Genomic DNA, 20494 nt, shown 5'->3' on the forward strand with positions numbered 1-20494 from the left:
ACTTAATCTGTCCCACATACTGCGTAGAAAGAGGTGTCAAATTATGATGTGGTGGCTTCTTATATGACGGTTTTTGACAGAAATCAGATACCTAAGGGAGAGTTATCTATTAAGCCAGATCATCTTGAAAGATGGACACTCGGGGATTTGTAATCCAACCCCGATACTGACACAGGAAAGGATTTAGGTGTAAAACTACCAATATCTGACAAAGAGGTATAGAGACTTTGCTAGAACTCGCATTTAATTTTGGAAGAAATAATAAAAGTTGCTGCAGTTATTTGTAATAAGGAACGTGCCAGAACTATGTCCTGGAAAGAATATACAAAACAAATCTTCTAAAACACTAACAATAAATAGGTTTATGTATGTTTTTCCAGCACTGACTTCAGACTTTTTGTAACAAAAAAAGACAACACAATAATATCTCAAATTTTAACATTTATTTGTTTATTACAACAATCAAAATAAGCCTGACCTATGACAATCTTTATCCAGGTCTCATTTTAAACATCATTCCAGAAAGCTGATCCAATTCAAACAACAACAAAAACTAACTAATATTTTTATCAAAAATTGCAAGAAGTTGAGTGATAGAATTAAAATCAATCAATTTGGATTATACATGTACCATAATCATTGTTGTGAAATAACATTTCTTTAACAACAAAATAAAAGCATTTTATGCCTAATATAATACTTGATGTTAATAACAATACATCTGTTTGAAATAATTTTCTTAATAATAATTATTGTTTGACAATGGGACTATCCAACATGTGAAAATTTTATTTTGAATTATTTAAAAAAAATAATTAAAATAAACATTGTCACAAAAGGATATATTAATTAATACTTTGTAATCAAAAATCAAAAAGTTTTTCTGAAGTACAGTGATCTTAAAACCCATTATTGGCTTGCAAACACATTTATGCACCTTGTTTAGATTTTAAGAAAAGTTGGAGAAATAATGCAAAAAATAAATATCACTAATTTATGGTACCTTAATAAGCATGCAATTTTCCTCTCTAAAATTAAAATGCCTCAAAAAATAGAAATCAAAAAAATTATATCTGCAGAAACAGGATATACAAACGATACAGTCAGGGCCATTGCAGCAAAATACCAATGTATATATACTAGTATATTTCATTAGAATCAAATCAGTTTTAGCAGCTTCTGTTACTTAAATGTAACCCAGTTATCAAACTCAATTTTTACTAACAGTAAATTTTTATAGAATTACTACTTATTTTATTTGCATAGAATTTGATAAAGGTGCTGAAAATAACAGCTAAGTGTCCCAAAGTAACATTTTGGGAGTGATATAAAAAGAAATATTTAGAGCTGTTAAAATATTTATTTACTGGTATAAGGTGTTGTTTCAAAATACCAGTTCACAAGAATATTGACAAAAGAAATTGTTGTAGCACTATTCAACAGCTCATATGGTCTGGAATCCCTTTTGAAAAGACTTTTGGCACAGATAGACAGACAGACAAAGTACTACACATTTACAAGGATCATAAACAAATTTACATAAGAGCCACAGTACATGAACAGGTACTGAAAACCAACTTTTACTGGCATTCAATAAATATTCATGATCTCAATGTTTACATCCCCTTGTCAAGAATATTTTTTCATTGGGAACTACAGCTGTAGTCACAAATAAAAGTTGTTTAACAGTTATGAACAGTAGTTCAGTGTATAGTTCTCCATCACAGGGAAAGTATGAGTATTTGATAACAAGTTTTACATCCGATTCTATCGGATTATTAAAGGAAATGTGGATGATAAAAGATAATACTATATGAGTACATGTATTCGTTGTGGATGCATGTTGAACAGTTGTGAAACTTTAAAATTATAATAACTGCAAAACCTATCAACATTTCTTGGTTGCTCTTTTACAGGCTTTAATCAAGGTTCATCAACCATCAAAATACTAGCATCAAAATGCCTTGCCAAGAGTTGTTTTCTAATGTTTCAAAAAGAAATTGTAATATGAATATTTATCTAGTTAAAAGGCTTACTGCTTTATAATTTTGTCAATCTGCTGTTAGTGTAATTAAGGACATATGATCAAATAAATTGAAGATCTAAAGATTGAGCTGCTACAGGAAATCTAGGAGGCAGAGGCAGAACTAATCAATACAGTGCAAAATTCACACACTTGACAACAATACAAAAATCTATCTACAGGTGTCCAAAGTACATGTACAAGGGTCAGCATCTGCCTTTTAAGCTGAATACAAATATATATGTACATGTACTTCATTGTTTTTCTTGACTTGATATGATTTAGTTCACCATCTTTCCAAAATAATTACACTCATAAAAGCAGATGAAATCATTTTGAACTTTAACTTATTTTGCAATCACTTTTCCTCCTTTCCACATGACTGGCAACATATTCTATAATGCAGTCACTAAAATTTGAAAAATATTTCAGGCATAAATCTATTCCAGTCGGTCATAAAAAATATCACATCAAACACAATAAGCTTTCATGCTTCAAGAACCACATTCACATGCACATCCATAAACTTTATGTATCATAAAACTGAATTAGGTTATTTAAATGCCCTAAATATGTTGACAGTAAGTAGCTACATTTGAACTATACATTCTTGATTTACCTGCTAGGTCTCGGAATGTTTATACATTTACATGTTTCTTTAAAAAGTTGTTGTGAATTCTGATATTGTTATTTCACACATTCTGTCTTTATGCTCATGAATTCAGCCTTCTATAACTTCATAAAGATTGAAATGCCAATCCAAATATTTTGACAAAAAGGTTTTAACCTCTATTTTCATTTTTTTAACAGTAAGGTTACTCACAAAGGCAGAGCTTACAGCGGATTTACTGTTTAATTGTATTTAATTTTTACTTCTAATACCAGGATTGAAAAATCTGTTTTCATTTTCATTTGCATTGTTGCATGAAGGATGCTTCACCACAGACATATAAGTAAAAGCACACAGTTTATATACAATGCATTAACTACATAATATTTCAAAAAAATATGGAATAAAACTGATTTTTTTCTTATCACTATTCAATATGGTTCTGACAAAATGTACTGTTCTCTACCTGATTATGGGACAAATAAATGAAAAATTTAAAGGGATGGTGGGGAAATATACCATTATACATGTACCAATCTCATCTATATCTACCGATACTAGCACTTGTCCTCAAATTCATTGCACTAGCAAACAAAAATGCATTAAAGTAAAATACATTAGTGAAGTCCTCAATAATAAGTTTTTATCATCAAAAAACTTCTGCACCTTATGAAAAAAATCCCTGCAAGTATAATACTGCTCATTACAGATGTTAATTAATTAAATCTCTATAAAAACAACAAAACAACAAAACAAAAACCAATATGGATTATTCATTGAACATAGAGCCGACATTTAAATGTTTAGAAATCTATCACAGTCCTTGGTGTGGAATCTCCATTAGCTACATTATACATGGAGACAAAAATATATGCCTGATTAATTGCTGTCACTTTATCATATTATGTCAGGGAGGATTTTAATTGTGATTGATTTGTGCTAAGAGGCAGAGGCAGATGACAAATGAACCAAATAGTTTTTACTTTTTTTTTGGGGGGGGGGTGTTAAGGAATCTTTCAAAAAAAAGAATTCAGTTATTCCTTTTCAGCTACCAAAACGTTGTTTGTTGAAAACTTTAAGACAAATCTTCATTTCAAAATGAGTGTGCAAATATCTTAACATATATATATGTCTTTCAATGAAAAATAAGTCCTCCATTTCTCTTTGTCTCAAATGGACCAATATCTTTAAACAACATATTTCTGTTGTTGAGATCATTTGCAAACTCTTGGTAAATAAATATAAATATAAATAAATAAATCATGATGATAACCAGTCTAATGGAGTGAAGGTCATCAAAATACACGATGATGCAATGATGTAAATATATTCCAATTTTTCTAAGTGTTAAATTTGTTACAACATTACATAACAACACTTGTATATTTCAACATATACACATGTACCAACATAACAAAATTTTCAATGCTCCCAACACTATCAAAAACAAAGTTGGTCCCCTATTAAAACATTCTTGAACATATCATAAGTTGCAGATTTTGTTATGGATGAATTTTTCTTCAAAATTTTATACAGTTAAAGGTAATAATTCTTCACACTCAATTGCCTCCCTTAACAATGCTTAAGGTACATGTACAATGTAACATAAAGTTAGAATGGCTCCACATAATCATTTAATGATTAGGTAGGTGCACAAGGTAAATAATTATCTGCATTTCAACAAAAAATGTTTGAAAAAATACAAATAATTCCACAAAAAACATGAAATTTGAAATGCAGTCTAAAAGCATGCCCCCTTTTTACATTACTGCAACAAGGGGACTGGTTTTTTTTTTAAAGAATAACAAAAAAGTGTTCAGATACCAATTTAAAATAAAAAAGAACACAAATATGTTTATCTGAACATTTCAAAAATTGCCATTGTGAAATCTCTTAAAAATCACTACAACTTTAAATATAAAAACAACCTTGGACAACGTACCGCATTGCAAAATCAAATCCAAAAGAAAAAAAAATTAAAATTTTGACTAATGAATCTGAACCTATTAAGTTATAGAAGCACAATCTGATGAAGTGACCTATTTATCACAATTGCAGTAGAAAATTGGTCTCCCATAATTCTTGCTATAGAAAGAAATAGGTCACTGGACTCCCATGATCCTTGCTATCCCAGGTAGCACCTGGCCTTGGATTGGTCCATAATCAACATGCTCTCCATCCACCATAATGTTGCCCTCAGTTCCCGACGGCTCGAGGCGGAAGGCAAGTACCTTCACCATTTCTACGTATGGCGAATTAACATGGTCCCCTGTCTCAAAAGTCAAGAAAAGATTGACGAGCGCCGATTTCGGAATTCCAGATCGGATCATTAGCAGATGTATCTGTCCGTCATTCAGTCTGGATTCTGGGGAGGCCAGGTTGTCGGGGCCCAAATAGGGCTGGTAGAGGGCGCACGCTGTGATGAACTCATCCTCAATGGTGACCCAGTTAGAGGGGACCTCCTCCTCTAACGGGGATAAAAGACTAGCCTTGATTGGCTGACCATCATTGCTCAAAGTATGCACCATTTCTTCGAACGTATTGTCACTGCCTGTACTTGTATTGTCCTCTTTCACAGGGTTGCCATTTGGAAGACTAGAAGAAAAGCACTCGTCTGTGTCGTCAACACTAAACATTACATTGTCATGCTCCTCGAATCCTGATATGTCTTCAGTTAGCTGGCTGTCATGATCAATGTCTTTAACTGCCGGCATGGACTTGGACCTAAATCGTTGTATAGAGTGGGCAGTGCCATTTCTTCTGTACATGCCCTGTACCCCATTCTCACACACAGAGGAACTGAGGTTATTCTGTGTGGTGGAGTTTCTGATCATCGTGAATCGTCTGGGTTTGGAAAATTTCCTCACCCTCTCCTTTTGATTTTTAGCATCTGGGTCATATGGGGTTACTGGAAGGAAAGAAATTTTTGCCCTGTATTTCCTCAGACCTGCAAAAATGTCCCCAAAATTAATCAAGAAAATGAAGGCATATTGATTTTTTTCTAGTGTTGTTTTGCATCTGGAATATTTGGTGATTTAATTTATTCTTCAACATCTGTCATATGAATTGATAATTTTCATTTATACAGAATAATGTTTCTAAAGAAAATGATCACAATGGAAAAGATGTTTACTGCAAATATTAAAGATTTTTTCATCCACAACAATAGCAAAGATTTCAAATGAACCTAATTATAAAACATACAGAAGTATAGTACATGAGTCATTGATTTATAGTCACAATTTTGATATTAGTCATCTGTTGAGACTAGAGAAGAAAAGCTTCAACACTGCTGTACAGTGTCGTTGATTATTTTCCATGTTCAAAACTTACTAAGAACACGTTTAATGAAATATAGAGTAAATCTGGAGGCTCCAAGGACTCTCATTCGCTCGCTCTCGAAGTCAATGTCCGCTATGAGACCCCAGGTAATGGACAGGAAGGAGAATAGCTGAGTCTTCTGAGTCTGCACCAAAACCAGGTCCATAGGAATCACTCTGTGCTTTATTAACACGAAGGTTGAGTGGAGTATTGGGTTCAAATCCACAGGTTCCCTTAATAAAGAAACATTGACTCAAAATTACAGTGAGAGCTTTTTTACATAGAGTTGATATGACTCTAAACCATGACTAGAGACAATGATATATGATATAAGGTATATTTCTAATTCAAGGCGAAGAATTAATTTCCACGTATTAAAATAACGAAAGGCGCATCTTGCAGAATTTAAAATCTTGCTTTTATTTTTAAACAGGCATAAACTAAATGAAACTATGATAAAATTCTGCATTTGCAATTTCGTATTCTAGCCATTTGAAGCAAACCAGCTGACTTGTGGAATTAAGTACTAGCATAAATAAGGAATCTACAGTAGGCATTTCAAAGGATTCTACACAGTTATAGTACAAATTTTGCCAGTTTTTTAAAATAATTTATGTAGTTTAATCATTATACTATTATCAAAGGAGTAGCCTTATATAGAAAAAATTCATTTTGCCCTCTATCTGTACATACCCTGCTAGGTAGTTTATATTTAGACAAAGTGCATTCCCAGATCCACCAGGGATACAACCAATGGGAAAATTGATGGCCGTTTCCCAGTCGCTCCGGCTCATCAGACCATTAATGACCTGCAAAATACGATTTTGGAAAACCCTATATATCGGTACCTCATATGTAAGTACATCTCTGGATACAATGACCATTCAATACCAGACAGATCTCTTTCTCTCTCTCTCTCTCTCCTCTCTCTCTCATAATCATAAATAAGATCCAGATACCAGGCAGATAGATCTCTCTCTCTCTCTCTCTCAGTACCTCATATATAAGTCCATCTCCAGATACAATGACCACTCCGTACCAGGCAGACAGATCTAAGCTTCTCATCACCTCTGTAGCATGGCCTGCATGCTCTTTTTAGAAGAAAAAAAATATGAGTTCATAATTACATGTTACAGGTTGTTTTTAAAAAAATCTACCCACTCTCATTGTGACATAGCTATAAAATATGGAAAGGTTAGATCAAATCCTATAATGATTGTAAAAGCAAGGTATGGAGTTGAACAACACTAACTCAGGGATTGCATACATATAGAATACCAAGTTCAAGTTCAGTTTATTCACTCAGACCAAATAATTTGGTACAAGAGGAACATATATATAATACATACAAATACAAATCGTCAGAGGTACAGACAAACAGGTACATTTTCATACAGGGAAAAAATATAACTAAAAAAGAACAGACTATAGAATCACTACTTATGTTAGATTTTAGTATAAAGGATCATAATAGGAAAATAACTAAGAGGAGCAGACAGCATCAAAAATTTTTGAAATAAATACACATAATTTTCTTAGCGATTTAGAATTGCAATTAGTCATGAGTTCAGAAAACTTAAAGAAATTTGGTCTTTTCCAATATTTTGTGTTTATGTATTTTTTCCTTATTTCTTCTAGTGCCGAACATTCTAAAATATAATGAAATTCATCACCAATGAGACCTTTATTACACAAAAGACATAACCTCTCATTACCAGCAGTTTTTCATTTTTATCATTAAGAGATGTCATTAGCTAAACTACCAGTGCTTTTCTCTTAAATAACTGCAATTAAAGCATCAGGGAAATGGAGAAATACCCTATTACATCACATGCTGAGCCATTGCAAAGTTAATTAAGTATTGAGTTATGTAATTATAAAGTCTGCACTGGAGATTTAGAACGATAACTTGGATGAACAACTGTATCAAAATCTTTATAATTCATCAAGGTACTAGATCACGACATAATTCAATGTATCCATGTTACCATAGCATTCCACTTGAACATTCAGCGTGTGTGCTGACAGTTTAATTCAGTCAAACAAATGCAGGCCTACTTGTAAATTGTTATGTTTTTCTTTTAAAAAAGTTTCCTTAACAAGAGGGTTTTAAAGCATTTCCAAATTTCTGAAAATATTTGTACCAGCTAAGAGCTTTTTTAATTTATCAATTAATGAATTATCAAACATAGGTAATCATAGATTACTAAGCTCACCGAGACGGAGCATCACCCTTATGAGACATCACCTTCATAAGACCACCTTTATCATTTTATATGAAAATCATACTTTATGATCTTGGATATTCATGGATTCTGTTTTGACAAAATATCGTATATCATCTGATAAATTTTTTTATGATAATCATATGTTCATATGTTAATCAATACAATGATATAATGCATCATGTCATATTTCTAATATAATATATATCATAAAATAAATAAAATACCGTAATAAACAATAATGAGATTTGATATTGTAACGTATGATATGACATTGTATTGTGTTATACCTTATTGTATTTGATCACATAATACAATATCATAAAATATAATACAATATAGTATCATATTACAATATCATATTACATAATACATCATAACACTGAAACATGATATTATATTGTATAATATAGAATGATATTGTATTGAATGACACTGAAACATATTTGATACATTATATAATATTATATCATATAATACAATATAATTTGATTCCAACATTGTATCTTATCAAATGATACAATATTATGTGATATGGTAAAATATTATAAAATACATTATTATATTATACATATTGCATCATATGACACAATAAAATATATTACAATATCATATAATACAATTTCATGTGATATGATAATATATCATATAAACCAATATCATATCATACAATATCGTATGATACAATATTATATAATATTACAATATCATATAATACAATTTCATGTGATATAATTCTATATTACTGAAACCAATATCATATTATACAATATTGTATGATACAATATTATAGAATATACAATATTGTATCATAGGATACAATATAATATTTTGCAATATCTTAAGTAATTGTATCATGTGATAAAATAATAAATTAAAAATACAATAAAATATTATACAATATTGTATCATAATATACAATACTATACATAACAATATCATGATACATAATCATATCATAAAATATTAAAAAAATTGATACAATATCATATCGTATCATATAGCTTTTTATAATATAACATATGATATCATATTGTATCATATCAAACAATATTGTTTCATATCATACAATACTTTATCATAGGAATCATGTTATATCATTTATCAACAAACACATCTATCTATCGAGCTGGTTTGAGTGAGGTAGGAGATTTCTTTAGCATCCTTGATAATGGAGATCAGGCTCTGCTTCTGAAGCAACCTCTGCATTTAATTTATAATAAAGTTAAATCAACTATGCAAGCTATCATCTATAAAACATGTGACCTGTTCCAAAAAACTAAACCTCATCCAGCATCCGAAACCTATGGCTCAGATTCAGCATTCAAGCCCATCAGGTGCATTTGTATCATAAGACGCATCATCCATGCAATTTTGGTGAAGTTTGGACCAGTAATAACTAAGATATCATCATCAGAGGGCACTAGCAATTAAAACCTTAACTTCCTCCAGCATCCGCAAACTATGGCTCAGATTCAGCATCCATGCCTGTCAGGTGCATCTGTATCATAAGACACACCATCCATTCAAGTTTGGTGAAGTTAGGACCAGTAATAACTAAGATTTATTTTTTAGCATCCTTGATAATGGAGATCAAGCTCTGCATCTGAAGCTACCTCTGCGATTCCTTCATATTACAGTTAAATCAACTATGCAAGTTTGAAATAGTACTATCATCTATTAAACATGTGACCTGTTCCTAAAAACTTAACTTTAACCAGACTATGCATTCAAGCCTGTCAAGTGCATCAGTATCATAAGACACACCATCCATGGAAGTCTGGTGAAGTAAGGACAAGTAATAACTAAGATATCATCATCAGAGGGCACCTGTTTCAAAAACTTTATCTAACCAGCTCTTAAAACCTTAACCTCCTCCAGCATCCGAAACCTATTGCTCAGATTCAGCATTCAAGCTTGTCAGGTGCATCAGTATCATAAGACGCACCATCCATACAAGTTTGGTGAAGTTAGGACCAGTAGTAACTAAGATATAATCATCAGAGGGCACCAGCAACAAAAACTTAACCAGCTCTAAAAACCTTAATCTCTTCCAGCATCCGAAACCTATTGCTCAGATTCAGCATTCAAGCTTGTCAGGTGCATCAGTATCATAAGACGCATCATCCATACAAGTTTGGTGAAGTTAGGACCAGTAGTAACTTAGATATTGCTATCAATGGGTACCCGCAACAAAAACTTTAACCTGCTCCAAAAACCTTAACCTCCTCCAGCATCCGAAACCTATAGCTCAGATTCAGCACTCAAGCCTGTCTGGTGCATCAGTATCATAAGGCACACCATCCATGCAAGTTTGGTGAAGTACAGACCAGCAGTAACTAAGATACTGCTATCAAAGGGCACCTGCAACAAAAACTTTAACCTGGTCCAACAACCTTAACCTCCTCCAGCATCTGAAATTTAGGACCCAGATTCAGCATCCAAGTCTTTCAAGTCCATAGGTAGGTCCAGATGCATCATCCATGCAAGTTTGGTGAAGATAGGACAAGTAATAGCTTAGATACAGGACCTGCAACAAAAACTTTAACCAGGTCCGGACGCCGACGCCGACGCCAACGCCGACGCCACCGCCGACGCCGAGGGTATAGCATAAGCTCTCCTTGACTTCGTCTCGGTGAGCTAAAAATAGTCAAATTTTTTCTTTGTTTTTTTTTTTTGGTACAGGAATATGAGTTCACAGGAATAACAGTTGTGGTCATGGCAGAAATGATTAAAAGTCAGTTCCCAGATGACAGGTGCTTGTTTATTTATTATTTAAAAACAGCTACATATATGATTGAGTAACAGGATGGGGGTAAAAAAGATGAGCCAGACCAGGAGTCAAACTCAAATCTCTGGCTAGGTTCTCTTCCCACTGAACTATCTGGTGCCCGTTCTCGATAAAATATAGGGTTCTTTTAGTTCATTTATTACCTGTTTACAGTTAGATTTATGATCTTAAATTGAACAGGTAAAAAATAGCATATTCATGAAAAAAGACAACAACAAAAACACCAAGGTTTCAAAACAAAAAGGTTGCACACTAAGGCCTGCATCCATTCTAGCTTACCTGTGACGATTAATTTGAAAGAAATGTCTGCCTCCTCCAGCATGTGGGAGACTCCATTTTGGAAGATCTGGAGGGCTTTCCCTGGGCCACTGAATGGATTGATTAAAACTAGCAGCTTCCTCGGGAGGGGTACTTCACAACTCTCTATATCTTTAACCAAAAAAACATAGCCTTTTAGATTCATACTTCTGTAAAAATCTTTATACATTTTAATGAAGCATATTACTGACATCAAGTTGTGCAATTAAAAATTGTTATATATACCAATAATTGTATAATAATTCTTATTTGCACAATTACATATCAGTAATAACTACACATCCAACATTACTTTTTACACGATATTCAATATCTGTTCATAAAAGTGTGAACACGATGAAATGTAAAATCACATCTGACATCTGTAACAAAAAAAATTCTTGTACCTCAACACTTTTAATTGTAATACATGAACATGTAATAGCTTCATATCATTTTGTATGTTTTTGGGTGTTTTGGGGGGTTGGGGAGTCACAGGTTCATATTTTTTCACTAATATGTAAAATAATTATGCATAATAATATATTCAGGTTCCATTAGGTATTAAAAATAAATTGGCCATCCTATAGTGATCAGACCTGTAGAACATTACATTTATTGAAACTTTTACCCCTGTCACAGGTTTGAACCCCAATCTCCAAGGAAGAGCTCCTAACACCCTACTAACTTTAGTATCCCGCACAGACTGAGGAAGAAGTGGAATAGAGAATTGTTCATTGTTATTGTCAACAATGTAGAGTAATAAATCTGGAAAATGATACGGCTCAGTTTAATGAATGGCCTCTTTCATCATCCTCCATAAAAAAAGAAAAAAAAAGGGATTTGTGAACATTGATGAATTAGGTCTCATCAAAAACCTTCACTTTAATCATAAATAGAAGATGGAAAATGAAGAACTACCAGTACCAGTGCTGTTAATTTTCCTTAAAAACTAATGTATCTTTATTTAATGAATATTAATTAACATAAGAAGAAACTGATGACTATATGCAAATCTGAAACTATATACTAATCTGATTTAAATTAGGACTTTGAAAATCTTTAAACAATGGACCTACAGGAATAAGCATATACATGTACAATCAAGATATAATATGCTGGTTTAACTGGGGTTTAATGATTTGTTCATCAGTATAATAACCACAACAACATAGCAAACTAACCTAATCCCAAGCAGCACACAGGCCAGGGTTCACTGAATTTCTAGATGATTACAAAATACCAGGCTTTTAAAATAGGAAAACAAAATGTGCAACAATTCTAAAGAGTACTTGTATCAATTGCTAACACTGTATATAATTTCTATCATTCTACAGGGATTTCTAAATATCATTACCTGTGTTAAATGTTATATCATTGTTATTTTCAGTGGACAAGCTAAGAATGATTTTTCTCCACTTTTCACAGACAGTTTTGTTAGAATTGTAATCAGCGTATTGAGATAGTCCAAGGGTTAATGTGCAATGTCGTCTTTGGTACGACCGGCTCAGCGAATTCTTTTTCTTCTTTGGACAAAAATAAACAGAAAGTAAACATTCTGACCGGTCCACAACAACAGAGGAATTCATACAGGTACATGAGGTAGATCGACCCTGTTTGTTTACACCAGCGTTAATACGACAGCCAATCACATCTCTCAAATCTATCACACCCTCAGCATCAGTGTCTCTCCCACAGCTCGCATCTTGGAATTTCAGGAACTGATTTGTCAATTCCACAACATAAACCTTCCCTGGCTTTGAGGAAACAGAAAATTTTCCTTGAAGAAGGACCTTGTTCTGTTCCATGTTGAACCAGTGTGTGTGTGTATGTGTGTGAGAATGAAGTATAACTCCTGTAATTCATAGGAAGGAAATATATACACAATAGCACAATCAAGTCTTACGGAGATATCCAGTACTGTAATCACGCCTGCTTCCTGTTTTACTTGCTATCAATACTCAGAAAATGCACGTTTCCTACATAATACCGGCAACTTTTGACATAACACTGTCAACGGTAAACATCCAAAATAAACAGATCCAACTTCCAAAAGTCAGTATTTGAAAACAAGGTTGTACAGATTCAGAAAATCAATTTTTAGATCGATGCAATTTTCACCTCCTATATTTCCACTACACACAACTCTGTGTCCCACATGTATCCGGCTTTTTAGTAAACATGTTACCCCAATCCACGACAAACTCAGGTATATAGCCAATCAAACTGTTCCCCTACTTTAAATTTCTGGCCTTCCCTTTAATCCGCAGGGTTGAATATCTATTACTCTAATGTTTTGTTGCGACATACATAGTTAATACCCAAAGACAACAGTTCACCTGAAGGGTCCCAATAGTAATGGCAGTCAATAGTTACTGCTTCGTTGACCATTTCCAGTAATTGGTATAATATGAATTTAATTCTGAACACATTTCAGCAACTTGTTCTTTCCAATCCTTGTGTTAAAAAAAAACATGTATATTTCAGCCCGATGATGGATGACTTGACATGCAGTTAAAGCTATTGACAGGTGCTTGTCAAAACAAGATTTGTGATGTCATGCTGTGAAATCAGCCCAGGTTACACACAATTATTACCAGACCAATAAAGTTATCTTAAAATTATTCAAGAGGGCTTTTTTTTCAATCATTGTACTGTTGACACCCCTCCAATCTCAAACATCTTAAGTACATGTAATACCGGTACTAGTATTTAACTACAAACACTTGACAAAATGCGTTCAGTGAAGTGGTGTCTCTATAAGGTCAGAGTTTGCCAATACATGGTGGTTATCTTGGGTGATCAATACATCTCTGAACATCTCTATAGATCCTATATAAAAAGTGGATAACTATATTAAATCACATCTTTTTAAAGATACTATTTATATACCCAATCCTGACCCACAAGAAGGAAAACACTTCTTCGCAAAATTTCGATAATTACTTTTAACTCTCATTTTATCTTTCAACAGAAGTTTATTTTCATGCATTTAAAATTTCAACAGTGAAAATAACTTGCGTGAAAAAATTGGATGCTCTATCCTTTGAGAACACATTTACTTTGAAGAATTACCATATAATGATATTTTAAGAACCCTTATCAGATTCTACTTATATATATCCTATCCATTAAAACTTTTACAGCACGTATTTGTGTACACACAATAATTTACATATAAATTTATTTAAGGAATGAATTTAACATTTATTAGTTTTATACCATATAAAATGGTTTGGGGCAGTTTACGCTTTATAAACTGTGAACCAGTTTATTAAAATGCATTAACTGTTCCAATTAAACCATTTTATATCATATAAAAACTAATAAATATTAATTCATTTCCTATGATTTAATTTTTAGCTATCAATTGTAGATAATAACAGCCATTTGACCTTAAAGATATTTCATGAACCCTTATCAAATTCTGCTTATACATGTCCTATCCATTAAAAACTTTCATTTGTGTACACACAATAATTTACATATAAATTTAATTAAGGAATGAATCCAATATTTATTAGTTTTATACCATATAAAATGGTTTGGGCCAATTTACGCGTATAAACCACTAAGCAGTTTATTAAAGTGCATAAACTGTTCCAAAGTGAAACCATTTTATATCATATAAAAACAAATAAATATTGAATTTATTCCTTATTATCTAAATTTTAGCTATCAATTGAAGATAATAACAGTCATTTGACCTTAAAAATCACATTAACTAATAAAAATTTCAATCGTAATGTCAGGCGTTTCAGACGTTAGTCTTACTATGATGTAGGCAACATTCTTAATACAATATAAAAATTATTATAATTTTTAGTCGATCAGAAAGCGTGTTACAACCAGAATTAAATTATTTTTTAAACAAATCAAAATATTGATTTTTATCTTTTTTTTTTTTTTTTGGATTTTGCAATATATTGAAAAGATTTAAAAATTGCAAGCAGCAATATCTCTATCTTGATTTTAAATAACTTCTTCATTGAACATGTAGAATAAATTGTGTTACTGGTAAATAGTTATTTACATATGCCTACAGTTTAATGGACTTTTTATTCCTGTACCGATTGTGGCTCTTCAGTTTTCAATAAATCAACTAGTACATGTACTTGAATTCAAAACATATTGTTACTAAATCAAAACTGTAACAAGGACACAGTCTATCATCCATATTCCAGTTGTCAGCATTTTAAAAATATCCATCAGTATCAAGTGCTAGAAAGATATTTCCTCATAAATCCCTGGAAATATACAAAATTATTTTGAAATTAGACAGGAAACTTCAATAATGAAGTATTCTCAATTGATGCAATCTGTGTCACAACATTTACTTTCATGATACAAATATAGCTTTCACAAGAGATTCCATGGGCGACATCGCTCATCTACGCAACATGAGCCAGATTATTTCCTTTATTTCCATTTCATTTGAAACAAACTTCATTTTTCTATTCAGTACCTTGCTTCAAAATAAATGTTTATGAATATTTTGAATTTATATATAATAGTATTATGCAGGAAGATTTTTTTTCTTTCATTCACGATGTCTCTGTAAAATTTGGATCTTAATTTCTTGTATGTTTTAAACCCCATATGGCCTTGCAAAAGATTGATAATGGCATTTGTCTTCTATTTTCCTCAAATTAAAGTTTGTTCTTTTAATATTTACATGATTTAATAATTATAATATCTTTCTACTACAGGGATCCCTTATTTTTTACCACCACCTATAGTTTTAGGCCAGGATTTTTATTAATACAAAATAAATTGTATTGTACAAAAACAAGAACTTTATTCTTCATCTTATAAAACTCAAAAACACGGTAACAAAAAAAACAAGTTTAGCATCAAATCAGATGTTGAAATTTGAAGCCACCCACCTCACCCCCCAAATTCTTAGTATTTTTTTAAGCAAAAGGAAAATATTAATTAATTTTTATAAGATGAAAGTTAGGAATATATTTTGTATACCAAAAGAGACCGATAACAAAATATCCACCCAGAGAAAATGTGCATCTGCCACCAACAAAAATCAGATTACAGTATTTGATAATTTGTTTAAAAAGTTCATGCTAGGGAGAATCATAGACTGAAATCAGTATGAAAACTGCCATATGATTCTTGAATCTTGACCTAAAGACTGCTTCTACAAAACATTGAACAATTTTCCAACATAGTATGTTCAAATAGGTGTTGACACATATTGAAACAGTTTCAGTGATTGAGGATTAAAACAATAAGATCCCAGGGGTTATTACACAAGTCAAGTGCTTTAGATGAAAACAATTCTGTAGCTTGATGGATAATTGAACTCATGTCAACTGCTTATTATTGTCTACCTCTGACTACCCAGGTTGATATATCTACATTTTATACATGTACATGTATTATCCCAAACTATACAGTACACTAAGTAGTATATAGATATCACATTGTTTTTAAAAGTCAACATATCAACCTTGCTGCAATCATTCATGAATGTTATTAAATAAAATGATAAAAACCCTGAAGTCTAGCACTAAGCTCCTCACATTGATACATGTATATTTACATTTTATATTTATCATATTATTATCTAACTTTATAACAAATAAAATGCTCTCTATGGCACTGTATACATACAAATAATAGATCTGTTGTACATGCAGATGTTTAAAATGTCAAGATATAATATAAAGGCATCATATTATTTTAGCTGGGATTTTTTTTTAATGTTAAAATCATAATTAACATGATGTTTTGGTAATCAACATATCTAGCAACAGGATTAAAATCACTGATCACAAATGAATAAACACATTCGTTGAAATGACAGTTATGCAAATAAGAAACACAAATCGTGAACATGTGCCACCCCTCCCCCATTTTGTCATTGTAATCTTCTGGTTTATTTTTAAATGATATTCAATGCATGCTTATACAAAATTACTAATTAATTCAAGTACATCAAATAAAAGCACTGTTCATATTAAAGAATTTATATAATTATGTCTGCACTCTGAACTTAAAATCTCCTACAATATCTAGCTGTCATTATGTGTGACTTTATTTGTGTAGTGATAGCCTGATATAGGACCTCTACATGTTTAGATAGGGTACCGTTTAGATATGTACATGTTGGTCGATCCGATCGTGAATACAGACAGTGGTGGGAAGTATATTAAAAAATTGCAATTCATACAAAACACTGAAAATTTTTATACCAGTGTCCATTCTTAATCAAACTGTCCTTTATCATGATTATCATTCATAAGAGCACCTACCCTCTTTGTGAACTTTTGCACTGAGCGACAAGGACATTATCACATTCCTCCAACGCTGACATATTCTAAGATTTTCCTCGAAATTCTCTGAGCTATGAATGTCAAAAGTCACTGTTTGTTTTTCTCTGCTTCGTTTGCCCCCGTTTGACTTGATACATATGGGATAATGATACACAGTGAGAAAACACGACGACACGTCGTACGTTCTGGATTTCCGACACCGGCACCCTGTCACGTCCCCGAAAAGAATGTAATGTTTCTCATCATAGTCGTTTCTTGCATTTTCATATGAGATCCATTTCTGGGTAACTTCTACATCATAAACAGATTTTTTAAAGGGAAACAATAAAAATTCTCCTCTCAAAAGAACCTCGCACTTCCTCGCCATTTTGCATGATCATGTGACTTGTCACGTGATATTTATGATGTTAGAATTGGGGGGGGGGGGGGGGGGGTGCTTAGACTATGATGGTTTTGGCCTATCATTTGAAGATCTGTAAAAATATCTCTATGATTTGAATAATCAACCCTTTCTCATCACTGTTAATTAAGTTCCATAGCAATCTTGAACTTATATAGGCCTATAATCTGTATACACTGTACGAACCTCGTAAGTGGTTATAGAAGTTGTGTTCGAACCATTTGTTTATGTTTATGCCATAAAATATGTTCAGACCAAAAACCATTTGCATGTATATGGAGCAGATATTCGGAAATGACTCTAGATTGTGAATTAATGTTCCATGTGCCGCGGTGACTTTCTTTCAGCTAGCTATATGTATCATAGGCGTCGGAAGCAAATTGAAAGTGGGGGGGGGGGGGGGGCTAGACTAATCCTCAGAAATATTGAGAAAAAAGTAATTCCCAAAATCATGGAAATCCTAATCCGTGGGTGGGGGGGGGGGGGGGGGGGAGTATACCTATACTACCAAAAAAAAAATTACTTACCCAAATTTTTTCCCCCCAAAATCATGAAATTCCTATTCCGTGGGGGGGGGGGGGGGGGGAGGGGGGGGGGCTAGTATGCTTCTGAATCTTACTTTTCATTTTTTCAAGGTAACTTTTGGAACAATAATCTTTCCTGCGAGAAAAAGTGGGGGGGGGGGGGGCTGAACCCTCTATCATGCTATGTTTCTAATGCTTAGGTATAACTTTGCAAAAAAAGTGGGGGGGCTAAGCCCCCCCTAGCCCCCCCGGTTCCGACGCCTATGTGTATTATATACTGTAATAGGTTCCATCATAATATAAATATCCATGCTTTGGTTCTAACATGTATGGGAATATAATGTATACATTTATTTACGTTAGTTACTACAGTTGTTTTTCTAATAATAGAAAAAAAGTATACAGAGTCAGTGAATAATATATAGACTATAATTACAATTAGTATCTACATATCGTCTCAATCAACGGGTTTTGTGTCCATTCTATTGTGGAAATAGAATGGTCACAAAACCCGTGGCTTGAGACAATGGTATCTACCATTTAATTCATTTAATTAAATCCATTTAATCAAAATTATTTTATTCAAATATAACAACATCTTTAAAAGCCGTTGTTTATGCTGTGCGTAAATTCAGTTTATTTCCTTACATGTAGTTGTACAATCCATCAGATTTAATGTACATTGTACAATTTACGAACATTTTATAAGTCACCAACAGTGATTAGACAGATAAGAGAAGACGAATAAAAATCATAATATATGTTTTACTTAATTTATTAAACAATATAATGCTTTCTTTGGTGATTCATGCGGGATATCCGCGTTAACGTGTTACGTAAATTTTTTTCTGCAATGATCGCTTCCATTATAACCCACATGAATCAGTGGCCAAAGAAAGCATTTTATTGTTTATATTTGCATCTTTCTTGTAACAAATTAATAAATTAATTGTAAAAAGTAAGTTAATTAACTATATTACTTATATACATCAGTACGTCAGCTAAAAGAATCGTCTCCCATGGGAATTTGAGTCTGACATCATCATCAACTTCTTAATTAATTTCAGAGATTTTACAGAAAATCACCCATATTATGGATGTCTTTGTATTATTCACTCTAGGTAGCTATCTATTTCTTGCGTCAAAACAAGTTAAAGATGACGCTGTTACAGGCAAGCGAAATATGCACCGTTCTAATGTTCTGAATGTTGTTATACATTGTGCGTGTGTTTGTTATTTGTATAAATGAACCTCTTAAATTCGGGATCACGTTACTTCCTATAAGATGGATAACTGACACACCTGTGAACCAGTTACATGATAACAGCTCCTGCTTCGGGCATGCATGCAGTGCATGTGTCACCTGAGGCCACAGCCCATGGACAGTTGAACATTTCTCATAAAGATCGATCGGCTACTTTGATGATTATCACGGAAACATATACATGTATACACAGGCGCATGTATAAGCTTTTCATCACTTCATGCATTAGAAAGTAGTCTTTGGAATATAAATGTAAAGTAAAACCATCATACGAATGTTTTCATACCCCCTAACCCCCGCGCCTTAAACAACTGTTGACGGCACAGTCTATGTTATTCTATGAAACGTAGCCAGTTTGAGGTATAATAATTTTTTTTTTTAATTGAAAAAATTTTTTTTATGTAAAAATATTACCGTGCATAATAAGGTTCGGGCAGTAGGCAATCTGTCTATTTGAGCCCTCTCCTTGAGGTATAATGCAGTGCATAAGTTTCATGAGTTTAAAAATTGCAGGGGCGTGTACGTGTACTTATAATGAATATTGAACAATCATTTCCAGTTGCAAACTGAACATGGTTTATCTGATAATTTTTTAAAAATGTATATGCCCCCAGAGGGCCCTTGATTGGTGAATAAACTATTAACTATAGTAGATAAACTAGAACGGAGTATTATCGACTATTTAACCTGTGAATTGAACATATTTTATTGTGTAATTACACAAAAGGATTGGAAACAACTTATTACAA

The 20494-nt window shown here is 32.6% G+C and overlaps 1 protein-coding gene across 2 annotated transcripts; it reads right to left on the reverse strand.

Moving 5' to 3' along the window:
* Nucleotides 1–428: 428 nt before the first annotated feature.
* LOC128164630 (sphingosine kinase 2-like) lies at nt 429–17926 on the reverse strand. Of its 2 annotated transcripts, none has more exons than XM_052828575.1 (6): nt 17537–17926; nt 11250–11399; nt 6951–7045; nt 6648–6763; nt 5967–6187; nt 429–5580 (listed from the first exon to the last, which is right to left on the reverse strand). In XM_052828575.1, exons 1-6 carry the CDS (start codon nt 17922–17924, stop codon nt 4736–4738), a joined length of 1815 nt encoding a protein of 604 aa, XP_052684535.1. In that variant the 5' UTR covers nt 17925–17926; the 3' UTR covers nt 429–4735. The 2 variants fall into 2 exon arrangements, with proteins under 2 accessions (XP_052684535.1, XP_052684534.1); XM_052828574.1 differs by lacking the exon at nt 17537–17926 and adding an exon at nt 12625–14143.
* Nucleotides 17927–20494: the final 2568 nt, after the last annotated feature.

Source organism: Crassostrea angulata, chromosome 10 (assembly GCF_025612915.1).
Source record: "Crassostrea angulata isolate pt1a10 chromosome 10, ASM2561291v2, whole genome shotgun sequence".
In the NCBI taxonomy this organism is placed as follows: domain Eukaryota; kingdom Metazoa; phylum Mollusca; class Bivalvia; order Ostreida; family Ostreidae; genus Magallana; species Magallana angulata.

Excerpts from the sequence above, each read along its gene's own strand:
- LOC128164630 (XM_052828574.1), bottom strand. The coding sequence starts at position 13,075 with ATGGAACAGAACAAGGTCCTTCTTCAAGGAAAATTTTCTGTTTCCTCA. Across the intron at positions 6,764-6,950 it reads GAGATGGACTTATATATGAG|GTCATTAATGGTCTGATGAG; the intron begins GTACTGAGAGAG and ends CGTATTTTGCAG. Across the intron at positions 6,188-6,647 it reads AATATAAACTACCTAGCAGG|GGAACCTGTGGATTTGAACC; the intron begins GTATGTACAGAT and ends TTCTTTATTAAG.